Source organism: Vigna umbellata, chromosome 8 (genome assembly GCF_029865625.1).
Source record: "Vigna umbellata cultivar VRB3 chromosome 8, Vumbellata_1.0, whole genome shotgun sequence".
Taxonomy (NCBI): domain Eukaryota; kingdom Viridiplantae; phylum Streptophyta; class Magnoliopsida; order Fabales; family Fabaceae; genus Vigna; species Vigna umbellata.
The window spans coordinates 6,593,638-6,609,228 of record NC_142172.1 but is presented as its reverse complement, the minus strand read 5'-3'; the positions used below and the strand labels follow the sequence as shown (position 1 = coordinate 6,609,228).

The following is a 15,591-nucleotide window of genomic DNA, read 5'->3' as shown; positions in this document are numbered from 1 at the left end:
CCAATAAAGAGAAAGGACAGAGTCTACAATGGTGAAATGACTAATAATCATAATAATACTGGTAAAAGGGGTCAGTTATTTGCTTCTTCATCACTTCACAGTGCCACATAATTATCAAACAAAAAAGTTCATTCAGGTTTGACCACGGTGACATCTGCACCGTTATGATTTTAACGGCATTAGAAAAAATGACCTTATTGAACATTTTTAAACGAAATATGGGACCTTACTGAACTTTTTCAAAAAGTAGGATCAGTTTGAACTAAACCCCCAAAAGTAGGGACCAAATGATGTATTAAACCTATTAAATATATGGGTCATTGATTGAAAATGTATCTTTTTGGGGAGTAGGGAACTAACCCTAAGGGAGAAGCGACATAGGCACATTCAAGAGGCTAGACACACTCATCATCTTCTTTATTGTCATCATCTAACCTTTTTCTAGTGCTCAAAATGTCTAAGAACCCTTATTAATTGGGATTGGATGTAATTTACCTTTACTCTTTGTGATTTCTATTATTTAATATATTTCTTTTCCATTATTCTTGTATTATGGTCTTGCTATTAATTGCATGATTATTGATTGCTTATCTGATGGTATCTGCTTATTCGAAAATAATTTAGATCCTTGATTAGGATAGAACAAATTTTGCTTTTAGACATATAGTTTTATCAATTAGTCATTTTAAACCACTGAATTTTATGCAAACTTTTGGTAAAAATATCTAAAGGATTGGAGTTGACTTGTCTATAAGGAATTAGGATTTGTTAGCTTGTGGTGTAAATGTTAGAGTAAAAATTGGAAATATATTGTTTAGTGTTTTTTTCACATTGAATTGGAACATGGAATCCAACATCGATGAAGTCTTAAATTTAATTCTTTTCTAGAATTTCAAATTATCTTATTAAAATTCATTTCTTTCATTATTTCAAAGTGTTTTAGCCTCAATTAGTAAATAATTATAATTTCACTAAACAAAATTTTTTTCTTGGAAAAATTATATCTAGATTTCTATTTTATTACTTGTACTTTGTTACTTGTACAATTTGGTACAATTATCAATGTTGTAACATTGGGTCAAGATAAAACAGGCTGAACTAGCCTGTTTTGCCATCACTAGCAATATAAAAAATATATTTACATATTTAACCTAAACACTTATTTCTACTTAAGCAGCCTTTATCCTCTACTGATGTGAAAATACACAATCATCAGAAGTGGATACCACAATACACAATGTAAGCTAGGGTAAATTATTAATAAACTACTTTTTATAGAAATATAATTTATAACATTCATACCACATCATTCTCAACTCAAGCATCAGAAATAATATGAACATGTCACACGCAGATAACCTTAATGGCCTAAGCCCTCATGGCATAACTTGACACAATACATAAAATTCTAATTTCAAAAATTTAGTATATTGAATTGATTCGGGAACCTTGCACTTGTCATCGTTCGATACCTGCTAACACCGTGAACTATAGTTATACTCAAAGAAATGTGAAACTTTGTTCTTCATCACACAAGTATGACAGGATAAATCTGTACATTAATTTTGTATGGTTCTGCCTTCCCCCATATCTAGATGAAAAGACCTCCTTCAACTCCCATAACTAAGTCTTTTCCTCTATTTAAGTCCATTACAAGTAGAGTCAGGATCAGTCCCTTCCAAAATCTCAATTCAATACACCTACTGATATGCTAGGAATATAAACATATAAACATATTAAATCACTTGTACAACTAATATAAACATATTAAAGCATTAATCAAAGCTAAGAATCCAAGAATTTTCGTCTAGCTCCCCTAGAATTTCTCTTAATGTAAACCAAACAGGGGGCCTCTAGAAGATATGTGCCTAATGCAACTAAGGTGGTGCTCATCACCCTTCTGATGCCTAACAAAATCTAAATTATGTCCAACACCTGACTCCCTGGAGCTCATTTGAAGTTAGATTCCAAGTTGCACCTAGTGGTCACCAAGTGGCACCCAATGCTAACAAAACAATAAGCTCATTGTCTAATTGAGATAATGGGCATTGTTTGGTTGGCTTCAAACAACGATGTAGGGGTGCCTAATGCTGCATTACAAAAGTTGAGTTTCTTTGTTATCAATTTGACTCTCTTTGAGCTATTTACTACTTATTATGTTTCATTTGAATACAATATAACTCTATTTCAACTCAATAAGCACCACTTTGATCAATTTGATATCTCACGAAGAAACTCTCATCAATATCCATTCAATACATGAGTAGTTCAACTACATATTTTTAACTTCTAATCTAACATTCAAATTGTCTATCCAATATGCCTAAGTGTCGCTAATCTCTAGTCATTTGTAACTCAAAGACTATAACAGACCACCTCAAGCAATCAGATACCCAATTAGATATATTAGATTAACACACATACAAACATATGATTAAATAAATAAATTTCATTATACCAATCACAATTTCACAACCAGTCATCATATCAAACAAACATTTAATAGTACTATTTAAATTTAATCTAACTTCCCTTACTTAGATTCATGCTCCTAGAGTTCTCAAAGTACTCCTCCAATAACTCAACCTCAGAGATTATTCTATATACACATAATCAATGATATGAACACACCACTAACACCAGACACATAGTGAGAGTCACTTTGAATATAATGGAGAGACATGCAACAAGTATATATCCACATGCAAAGAGTACACAAAATTGACTTTATAAAAAAAGTAAAAAAGAACTTATTCTATTCACAAAAATCTGATTAGATAGAGTAGTAGAATTCTTTGGTGTGAGTCTAACAACAACCTCTGGTCAAGAAACAAATGAAGAATGACTCATAAATCTTAGAGAAATGTTAAAGGAGGGCTTAAAAAGGTTTTTAGAGATGATAAAACTTTATAAAATGAAACTTGATTAATAAAAAAATTATTTATACTTAAAATTTTTATTATTAAATAATTGATTTTTTTTAATATATTATCACTCTAAAACTATTTTATAGATCTTTACATTAATAAATAATCATAATAATAATAATAATAATTATTGTTTTCAATGTAAAATAATTTTAAAAATACTTCTCATTTATTTTTCTTCTTTCTTCTTTTTTTTTTCTCTTATCTACTCCTTATTTTTTTTCTTTATTTCTTTTTTTTCATTAAATATTTAAAGGAGTAGATGTTTATCTAAAATTTGCCAACAAACTTATGGTCTTACTGATCTTTTAGACCGGATGAACAATATTGTAAAAATAAAAACTTAATAACATTCTTATGTATTATTATTCTTTAATTATTAATTTATTTTAGCTTATAAAATCAAACTTGGACTCAAAAGTTTCCTATATTCTTTAAGGAAGATGCAAGAGTTTATGTATGATAAAACAAAATAAAAACTTAATAGAATGCATAACATAATAATAACAACTTTTTGGTTTAGCTAATAACAAACATTATATAAATAGAATTAATTTATTTTGTAATTTATTTGTTATTCTCTCTTAATTAGTTTATAAAACAAAAATAACAATGCTTAAATTTGAAGAAATGAATGTTTATCACTTTAGTCTAAATTTGACCTACTTAAGAGACAACTTCCAAACATTATTTATATCCATAATATTATTGATAATGTTGTCCAAAATAAAACTACTTATAACAATTTCAGTATTATTAAGAAAATAGACAAAAATTTTAGTATGGGTAAAAATAATCCAAAGTGTTGATTACCAAAAGCAAAGGCCTAAGCTTGAAGAAAATTCACCATTGAAGGAAACCTATGCTATTGAACACATTCAGAAGGTATAAAGCCTATAAAAATAAAGCATCACTCTGTTTTAGAAAAAAAAAAATTATATCAGAACATATTTCTTTAGTCTCTTTTTAGGTTCTTTGTACTTTCAATAAAACTCTCTAAAGAGACATAAAAGACGCATAACAACTCCAAAACATATTTTATATGCATTTAAAATATTATACGCGTAACAAAACATTAACATTGGTACATTTTGGAGATAAAACTCCATACAACTTAAAATTTAAATATGCTTCTTAAACGAGATGATCGCAGATCGTGTTTACACGCGAGACACTGGACGATCATCTATCAATCATATGCTGAACAGTTTAATTATCATTAACAATAATTAATTTAAAGTAAGGAATGATTACCAATAATTAAATTCAGAATGAACAGTGATCAAGACAAAATTTTTGAGACACGCACTAAGATATAAATTACACGATAATGAATTATAATAAATTTAGATCACGATTAAGTATTAAGAGAAGACGTAATTATTAAATTTAATTCATGTTTTTTGCGTTTATCATTTAATATTCACGCAGTTGAAATAAAAAGTAATAACCCATGATCTCCACTAATTTAGATATTTTATGCTTCCACTACTTTTTATTGTTTTTATTTGTTTTTATTTTGACAGTTAGATTTACTAATAAATAGTTAACATTTATTTAAATGAACTCTCATATTAGTTTTAACGAAGGTTATCCAAACTCAGTTACAAAAACAAATAAAGTACCAGCTTACCTCCTTCATTTTATTTTTCCTTCCTTGTTGTAGGATGGAGAATAATTAAACAGGTTGGAGAAATTGATTGCATAACATTTATTAAATATTCACAAAATATAAAAAAGAGTTTTACATCATAAAGTCATATAAATTATTATTTAATATATCACATTCATGGTGGAAAGCAACGACAGTCAATAGCTTCTCTGATCTCTTTCGGGTCTATTCAATGCACGCTTCGTAATTCTTTTATTGGGTTTCAAAATAACACGTCAAGAGTAAATGCACGCATAAAAGACACATGAGAACAAAAGAGCTAAAAAGAAAAGTTAATTTATATAATATTTTTAATTATTTAATTTTGAAACAAGTTTACCATTATTTTATAAACATAAATTAATATTTTAAAGTATACTTTTAAAAATATTTTAGTCTTTTACTTTCAAATATTATAGGAATTTATTGGATAAGTTAACTTGACATCTTAAAACTACAACTATTTAGTGGTTATTGCATTCAAAATTTAGGAAGGGAAAAAGTAAACCGAGGGAGAAGAGAAAAGAAAAAAAACTTGAATATTATTGAAAAGAAGTAAAAAAAAGGTATTATCTGGTTCTATGTGAACTTATATAGAAAAAAAGGAAAAACAGGAAAAACAGAAATGGGAAAACGAGAGTAACAACTATGAATGATCTATCTGGTATGTAGTCAAATTGTGCTGCCTAGCAGTGTTGTCGAGCTATACTACCTAGTTGTATTGGGTTGTACCAAACTTATCAACTACCCTCAAGTTGGGCATATATTATGCTTGCCTAGCTTGGAAAGAAGACCATGAAAAGTGGTATGGTGAAAATGTTTAGTAAAGATGTCAACAATTTGAAGGGTGGTTTATATGGGAAGTAATTTGAGAAAGTTATTGAAAACTTTATCACGTATAATGTGACAATCTATCTCAATATGTGCTTAATATGTTCATGGAATATCGAATTTGAGGCTATTTGAACTGTTGATTGCTTTTCATAGTAAAGAAGAGCAGGAATTTGAAGAGAAACTCATAAATCTTAAAGAAGAAAGGGTCAACCAATGAAACTTGCAAGTGGTGGTTGCAAGGGTTCGATGTTCTACCTCATACGGACTTCAAGAAACAGTTTGTTGCTTCTTTTAATCTCCAGGAGATAAGAAAGTCACCCAAAAAGATAGAAGACCTGTGATATATTTGCGAGTGTTAAGGCACATTGCCTAGTCAGAGTCATTGAAAGCTTTAAGCTGAAGAGCTGACTTACTGTGAAAGGAAATGCCAAAGCCAGAATAACCTTTTAGATAACCTAAGATTAGGTGTGTCGCATGTTGATGAGAGGTCATTGGAATTGAGAGAAAATGACTGAGATAGTGAATGGGGAAGGTGATGTCGGGACGGGTAGTAGTGAGATAACTTAATTTCTCGATGAGCCGACGATATGAAACAAAGGCAATATCATTAAGAGGTTGATTAGTTCGATATGAGGATGGTTTTGGAACCATAGGAGTATTAACAGGAGCATCATTGAGCATGTTAGTGTCATGAAGCAAGTCTAGAACATACTTTCTATGACTTAAGTGAATACCATTTGAGTTTCGAGCAACTTCAAAGCCAAGGAAGTACATCAAGTCGCCCATATTCTTGATGTGGTGAAATGTAGCCAAGTAGTGATACATTGAATTTCCTCAATGTTGTTGCCCATAACAACGACATCATCAACCTCTAGTAAAAAATGGGGCTACTAACGCGGCCATTATGCTTCGGTTGGTTAGAAACCGAAGCATAAAATGGGGCGGTGGCATTTTTGATATTATTGGGAAGTATATGCCTTAGTTCTATCTTAATCGAAGCCATCAAGCACCTACAACCTCGGTTACAAGGGCAACTGAGGCCATAAAGCCCGCGAAAGTTGCCAAGAAAAGACTTTTCAGCTGACAAATATCTCTATGCAGGGTTTTTGTTCTTGGTTCTCCTCTGAACTGAGGCCAAAACCCCTTTGCTCCACTAACATTCCCGCTCTGTACTTTGACGTTTGAACTGACAGACTTTTTGAAAGGGGGCTATGGCCTCGGTTCCCTATAGGATCGAGACCATATTCTCCTCTCATTAAGTCAGACAGTTGTAACGTTTAGATTTTCACAGAAGGTAATTAATTTTGTGCAGGGGTTTTGGCCTCGGTTCTACATGGAACCGAGGTAAAAAGGTTCATTAAAATAAAAAAAAGCCATTTAATATAATTTTTGAATTTTTTTCTAGGCACTTTAAGCCTCGGTTCTATAAAGAACTGAGTCGGTAGAGGCTTACTGCCTCGGTTAAAAAAATAACCGAGGTAATAACATGCGTTTAGGTTTAAATTTCACAAACATAGACATTTTTAGACAGAAGGCCTTCATTTCGATTTAAATTGTGCTGCTACTCTCTCTTGCCCTTAGGGTTCTCTTCGCCAATGTTTTGTTCTCTTCTTCACTCCTCTGTCGCGGCTTCACAAGAAAGGGGAAGTACCCATCTTCATCTTTTTCTTTTCTTCTTGTTTTGTTTCTATGCTTGCAAAATTTTCTTGTAATTAGGGTTTTAATTGTTTTGGTTTTGGAAATTTTTGTTTGAGTTGGGTTTTTTTTTTAAATTTCATATAAGAGCACGTGATTTAAAAAACAAATAAAGGACTTTGACATCAGTTCTAGCCTGAACTGCTGCTATAGATCCATGTTATGACCTCGGGTGCAGAAGAACCGAAGCAGAAACCTTGGGGATATTACTTCGGTTGGAACCGAGGCTAAAAGTCCCTACCTTTTTACCTTGTTAGTATATGCCTCGGTTCGAAAACCGAACCGTATTGTCAAAAACAACTGTTGTCGTTTCCCTTTGTTACACTAGTGAACATAGATGCAAATGGCAGTAATAATATGACCATCATGTTTTAGGGAAAGAGAATGATCAACAAAGAGCATTTATAATTATGAGAAAGCAAAAAGGTGTGTAGTTTGTTGTACCATTAATGTCCTGCTTGTTTAAGGTCGTAGAAAGACTTTTGTAACTTGCAAACTTGGTTAGGTGAAGTAGAACTCATGCCAGGATGAAGTTTCATGTATAGGTCGGTAAGTTTGCCATGCAGGAAGGCATTATTTATGTCTAGGTGTTTGAGGAGCCAATTTTGAGAGGCAGCAAAAGGTAAAACCAAGAGCATGGTGGTGAGTTTAGTAATTGGGAAAAGGTGTCATGAAATTTTATTCCTTCGATTTAGTTGTAGCCTTCGACTACGGGCCTTGCTTTGTATCAATCAACTGAACCATCAGAATGATGTTTAACTTTATAGATCTAATGACATCTTATAACAACCTTGTTGTATGGAAGAGTTGTTAAAACCCAATGGTTGTTGGCATGTAAAGCATCAAGCCCGTCTTTCATGGCACCAACCAATTCAGAGATCTAAATGCACTAAAGGAATTATAAAGATGATCATATGATAGATAATTTATTATTGGGTATCGGGAAATAGCATTTATGTGAAAATCATGAAGGTGTGTAAGTGTTTTACGTTATCTGGTGGATTAGCGAGATTTGAATTATTATCACTAGAAATGTCAATAGGTGGGCTAATTGAAGAATTATCATAAGTAAGTTGTTCAAAAGGAAATATATCAGTAGTATTAGATGTGTCATGCAAATGAAGGTTAACAATAATGTTAGAAGGATGAAAAATGTCACCATAGTTATGGTTATAATGATTTGGTATAGGGAGAGACAAAGAGTTATTGGTATCATGTTTTTGTTTATATGGGAAATTATGTTCATGGAAAACTATATTACGAGAATGTTGGTTGCAAAACCAACTACAAGTGCATTAATTGCAACGTAGCAAATGATAAATATCATTCTCTCCCAAGGTACTCGTGCAACACTTAACAACTCTTGCATTCTAACTCAAATTAGACCACAAAGTTCAAAAAAACACAAGAAACTTTTTTTGGTATTTTTATCAAATAGTTGTTGTGCAAAGAAATGTAACATAGATTATTTACAAATTGTTAAGACTAGAGTTCATTCACTTCACTCTCATGCATTAAAAAACATATCAATTCCATAATCAAGTCAAAATCAACTCACAAACATACTCAAATTCTATCCCTAGTGACTTTGAGCCTATATCAAATTTCAATACCTTGAATCTTCAATAAGCAATCATGCATTAAGTTCAAGAGTCTTAAGATTTCTATTGAATCATGTTCTATTCTTAGATACAAGCATCCTTAGGCATTTATTTTCAATTATAGATTCAAGTTATATTTCCCAATACATCAAGAACCACAAATCAAGCATTAGAATAATCCACGTCAAGCATGAAGCATGGAAATTGAATACAAACATGAACTGGAAAAACATATATAATTAATAGCATAAAATTACACAAGAGTTCCATGTTTTAATACTAATTTCAACAAATAAGGCTAGACCTCCATGGTGGAGAACTTAGGGTTTTATAAATTGAAGAGATATGGAAGAAATGGAAACAAAAGAGAAGATGCAAGCTCTCTCCCAAGGTTCTTGGTAGTTGCTCCAAGCTCTAATTGCGCATCTCCTTTGCATAAACTCCTTTAATTTGTAGTTCCTCTCCCTCATCAATCCTAAAGAGGGAGAAAACCATGGATGAAGATCGAATACCCAAGGAGGAGTGGGGTAGCTTCCCAACACCCTAAACAATCTGTAGGGGTCTTTGTCAATCACCTTAGGTCGAGAGTGAAATATGGGATGAAGAGGATTTTTCGAAGCTCGCGATAAACATGTTTAAATATCTCATTTTGACATGTCAACAACGTCGTTTCTCAATGCCATATCAACACCATTCAATGCAATATCAGTTAAAACACGAAAATGGGCTCTCTGTCAAACCAATGCAATTTCACAGTTCAATGGCAAGGCTGCTGGACTAGATGGCATGCAACACCACTTTTGTGTCGCTCATTGTCAGGCTCATCTGCAACACTGGTTGCTCTTTGACTTTGCAGCGCTTGGCGCAATTTTGGTGCCACTCAGCGCGGGTATTTGATAAAAAATGATTAATTCTTTTTAGAAACATGCTCCCTTAAGTTCTAGCTTGTTGTCCTTCATAAAAAAAACTTTCTATCAGTTTATCTTACACTTATAAACTAGGAAATTATAGGTAAAACAAGCATAAAACAATTAAAATACAAAACAATAAAAAATATACTAAATTTGAGGATAAAACAAGATTAAAGCTAGGAAAAAGTTGATTTATTCATGACAATAGACACAAAAATTGGTAAAAATGAATATTATCATTAAAAACATAAAATTTATGCATTTGAAGGTTAAGAAAGAGGTAGTGTTTGGTTTGAAACTAAGAAAAATACTAGGTGTAGAACAGTTGTCAAACTTTATTAAATATAAATAAATGAAAATAAGTGAAACAAGTATCATTTTATTACAAATATAAATAAATATCATTTATGAAATTTTAGAAAGATGAGTATTGTTTCGTTAAAAATATAGAAAAATATATAAATATGCATTTTAAAATTAGATGTCTGAGTGTCCTTCTCTTCAAGATATGTACTATTATTTGAACGGATTAAGTATTTTAAAAATACATAAAAGTAATGTAATGCAAAGTTGGATTGACAATAAAGAGTTTATATAGTTTATGTAAAGAGTTTGTATTATAATTTTGTATTGACTTAATAAAATAATAGAATATAACACATTTGATATTCTTTTACTGGGCAATTGATAGGTTCATGTTATGATATAATTATACACTATTATATTAAATTGTTTAATATTTGAAATAAATTATTTAAAAAAATTTCAACAATTTTAAATAATTAGCAACATATATTTTTCTCAGAAGAATATATTTGATACGAAAATTGACCACTGCATGAAAGATCAGATGCTGCACGAAGAAAGAAACAATAAATGCGTTAAAGAAATTCTGAAAACAATAAATGCGTTAAAGAAATTCTGAATTCTCTTTTTGATCGCTCAATGCATGTTGTTTAATTCTTCACTTCAATATTAAAATGACACGTTAAGAAAATAATACATGCAAAAACGACACGTGGAAACAAATATAAGGAAAACCCTAATATAAGATTCTTTCAGTCTATACAAGGTTACACTTAAGTAAGAAAACGGCACTCTTAAACAATATTTTATGGTTCTAACCTTCAAATATTGTTAGTATTAAAAGTCCATTTGATCAACTAATTAAAAATCATATCAAACATACTTTTAATAGGAGTGAACAGGTTTAACTATATAGAACAAAATTTAATGTTATATTTTGTCAATGAAATTGCTTCAATATAATTTTCCATCAAACTCATCTATCTAACTATAAAGTTGAAACTCTCTAATATTAGCTCAAAAATTACATTATACAAAAATAATACTAAACGACTTTGGATTCCAAATTTTCTTAAATACGTCTTTCAGAATTTGGTGGGAAAGAGACAAGACCAAACAGTTACATGCGAACAATTCTTCTGCTACGATGAAATGTAACTGGTGTGGTAAAGAATCTGAGACAGCTGTTGTATAAACGAAGAGTTGTTGTGGTCGTTAAATAGAGATGTTGTGGTGTGGTTTTGCTCCAGAGAGATACTTGAGTTATCAGAAATAATGAGTAGTGGAAAATGGAACTGTGCATGGTGGATTTCATCGGAAGACCTTCAAACGATAAAGATAGCGATATTGATTGTGCCTCTGTTCGTGCTTACAGCGATTGCCACTGCGAAGACTTCACACATTTGCAGATGGAGTTTGGTTGTAAATTGTTATCAAAGAGATACAGGAGCTGATGTTCCATCTCCTCCCACCTTTGTAAGACCTCACTTTTCTCTTTTCAATCTTTCAATCTTTCACTATGCTGATTTTCTCTCATTCCATTTTTTAAATCATTATCATAATACTCAACAAATTTATTATATTTTCTTTCTTTTTTTCATGTCAAGGCTGATGCAAAAGAAAAAAATAATAATCCCAAGATAAATGCCATTTTAGTTCTTTGCTTTTTATTCATTTAATTTTCTTTAATTTATCTACTGTTTTTACTTAACACAAAAAAAATATTAACTAAAAATATCTGAAGACAAAACTACTTAATCCATTGGATAATTGGAGAATAGTATATGTTTGAAAGGATAAATAATTTTCTAAAGAAAAGTCACTGATTAAAGATAGACACAACACTATTTTATTTTCATGCATGCATGTGCAATAAAAACTAGATAATAAAAAGGATCATTTTAATTAGATGTAAATTCAATGTAATTTGTTTTTTTTAATAATTAATTATAATGTAATATGAAGTGCTATGCTTAAAAAATAATACTTGCTGGTGAGTTGTCAGACCTTTCATATCTGTGCTGCTAAAATAGTTATTGTCATAAAACATTGCTGCTGCTTTAATGATGTAGATTTAATGCAGTTGCCAACTATTTCTTTGCATATGAAACATTTGACCTATGGAAAATTAGTTTTTATGTACTGGTCTATTTTAAGGTGACTTATTTTGTTCAGTTCTAATTTAATATAAAATGTAAAAAGAACCAGATATTTTGTATGTTAATTTATATTGATTTTTGTAATTTTATTACTGATATATTATTGAATATATTTTACAAAATGTAACTTTTTCAAACAAAAAATATTAAATATTTTATAATAAATTTTTTAATTGAACTGACATACTATAATTTTTAAATAATAACTATTATACTTATAATTATTTTTTAATATTTATAAATAAGATATAGTTAAAAGTTATAAGACAAAATCAATTATTATATTCTAATAAATATAAATATATTGTAATTAAAATATAGTAATTTTAAAAATATATTTATATATTCTTATTAATGTTAATAATTAATTATAACATATTATTTTTTAAATATAATTAGAAATATTTTAATTTATTTTATTACATAAAATTAAAATTTAGTTACTTTTAAAGTTTGATCATAATTAAAACATAAATACTTTGGTTTAAATTTATATATATATATATATATATATATATATATATATATATATATATATATATATATATATATATATATAATCCTACATTTTGGTTTAAATTTTGTAGACTTTTGGGATTGTCTACATAACAGTTATATAAAAACTTTTATAAATATTTTTAATATTATTTTATAAAATTATATTTAATGTCTTAAAATAAATATTTAAGACTTTTATAATAAGAAGTGTAGACAAATTTATAATTAATAACAAGTGGGTTTTAAAAAATGTGAGTCACAATGTGTGACATCTTAAATGTGGGTTTTACTACTAATGCTAAAAGAGGAATTTAAATGGATTAAAATGTTGTTAACTCAACTATCATATATTTATTTTTAAGATACTTTTTTTTATCAGCATTTTTTAAAAATACTAAAAGAAACATTAATTCGTTAAATGGAAACCATACATCTAACACTTAGAAATAAACTGTAATGATTATCAGATCATCAAGTTCCAAACACTTTTTTTTAAGCTTTTATATCAACATATATAATATTAATATTTGATAGTTTAACTAAATCACTCACTTGTGTTGTTTGAACAGAATGAAACAGGAGGTTTCAATGACTCCAAACCTTCGTTCAATGAACCTTATGTGGACGAAACTAGTGAACCTCACCTACTACTGGAGAAAACCAGAAAGTCAAACATCTTAGAAAAAACCGAAATTGGTTTAGCACAAGTTCGAGCTGCAATCAGAGAAGCCAGAAATGGAAATAGAACACAAGATTCAGATTATGTTCCCTTAGGTCCAGTCTATCTGAATGCCAAGACATTTCACAGGTACAATTATTTCCATGCATTGCTGATTATAATGACCCCTTAAATGTTTAGTAATCAGGAGAATGACCAGATGTTCATTGTTCATAGCAAATTACTCATTAATCATTCTCTTCTTAAAAACTTGCTATGACAGGAGCTACTTAGAAATGGAAAAACAGTTCAAAGTATTTGTGTATGGAGAAGGGGAGCCTCGAATTTTCCTCAATCCACCATGCAAAAGCATATACTCCATGGAGGGTAACTTCATGCATGCTATTGAAAGGAATGACCATTTTCGAACTAAAGATCCAGAGAAAGCACATGTGTTTTTCCTCCCATTTACTGTAGTAACGGGGCTTCGATATGGCTACGAAAGAGTCTCACAAGACTCTAGTCCCCAAAGAAACACTGTGACAGATTATGTCAATGTCATTGCTGCAAGATATCCTTATTGGAATCGAAGTCTTGGAGCAGATCACTTCACCCTTGCTTGCCATGACATGGTAAACACCTCAGTACCACTGTTCATTTTCCTTGCATTGTTGATTTAAAAGGCATAAATATTTAGACTTAAAATTTCATTACATTTTATTATAATAGTTAGATGATTACATGCATCTGTTCATCTTTTCTGTTTGTTTAGTGCCGAGGGACATCATTATCCTTATCTGATCCGCTCAAGAACTCTATTAGAGTACTTTGTAATGCCAACACAGCTGAAGGATTTAAGCCTGCAAAAGATGTTTCATTTCCTGAAATTAATCTCAAAACTGGTTCAACAAACAGTTTCGTTGGTGGGCCATCTGCATCTAAACGTTCAGTTTTGGCTTTCTTTGCTGGGGGAGTTCAGGGCCCCATCATTCCAGATCTTCTTAAGCATTGGGAAAACAAGGATGAAGGTATTCAAGTTCAAAAGTATCTCCAAGAGGGTATTTCTTACCATGAGATGATGAGGAAGAGCAAGTTTTGCCTTTGTCCAAGTGGGTCTGAGGTGGCTAGCGCTAGAGTGGTGGAGGCAATTTACAGTGGGTGTGTTCCTGTGCTGATTTCGGAGCACTATGTCCCTCCTTTCAGTGATGTTTTGAATTGGAAGTCATTTTCAGTTCAGGTTTCGGTGAAGGACATTCCTAACTTGAAGGAGATCTTGAAGAGTATTTCTCCAGCACAATACATGAGAATGGAGAGAAGAGTGAAACAGATTAGAAGACACTTTGAAGTACATTCTCCTCCTAAGCAATTTGATGTGTTTCACATGATCCTTCATTCTGTGTGGCTTAAGAGATTCAACTTCAAAATTTTCAATGATCAAAATGTCTTAAGTCAGTAACTTTGTTATGTTTGATGAATCACTCAATACAGGTTCACTCTAGCAATAATAATGTATTGAGTTAGTCTTATTTATTCATGTGATGTTTGTTTTTGTCATGTTTGTTCCTATCATGTTTGTTTTTGTGATGTTTAGTAAGAAGAGTAAATCATGAACCTTTCCAAGAACTTCACTTGTAATTCATGTTGTTTTATCTTAATATATTTGCATTTACTATAATTCTTTTAGTTTTTTTCTTTTATTTATTGCTTGTTGTTTTGTTTTTGTTATAAATTTTTTATTTCTCTTACCAAAAAATTAGTATGTACAAATTTAAGAAAATTAAAAATATAATAAATAATAAAAAACTAATGAAGTTTTAATATGATAACCACTTTTAATATGAAGATTATTAAATTGGAAGTTGTCTTTTCCAAGTCTAATTTTACATAAGAATTCAGAGAAGAGTGGAAAAAATTAGAAGACACTTTGAAATACATTTTGTGTGGCTTAAGAGACTAACTTCAAAGTTCACCATGTTCAAAATGTCTTAAGATAGTAACTAGGCTATGTTTGATGAATTACTCAATACAAATTCACTTTGGCAATAATAATATATTCAGTTAGTCTTATTTACTTATATGGTGTTTGTTTTTGTCATTTTTATTTTTATCGTGTTTGTTTTTATAGTGTTTAGTAAGAAGAGTAAGCTATGGAATCTTTCCAAGAACTTCACTTGTCTTTGATGTTCTTTTATCCTAATATATTGGCATTTACTTTAGTCCTTTTAGTTTCTTTCTTTTATTTATTGCAACACTTGTGGTTTTGTTTTTGCTACCATTTCTTTGTTTCTCCTAAAAAACAAATTAGTATGTAAATCTAAGGAAATGCTTGGTGAGCGAAATCTCCTTTCACA

At 30.3% G+C, this 15,591-nt stretch overlaps 1 protein-coding gene across 1 annotated transcript; it reads left to right on the top strand.

Annotated features, from left to right (window-relative positions):
* The first annotated feature begins 11,174 nt into the window (after window positions 1-11,174).
* Window positions 11,175-14,915, top strand: LOC148193931 (putative glycosyltransferase At5g03795). The gene is made up of 4 exons (XM_088097324.1): window positions 11,175-11,401; window positions 13,152-13,390; window positions 13,524-13,872; window positions 14,013-14,915. Exons 1-4 carry the CDS (start codon window positions 11,201-11,203, stop codon window positions 14,694-14,696), a joined length of 1,473 nt encoding a protein of 490 aa, XP_087953450.1. The 5' UTR covers window positions 11,175-11,200; the 3' UTR covers window positions 14,697-14,915.
* The last annotated feature ends 676 nt before the right edge of the window (window positions 14,916-15,591 follow it).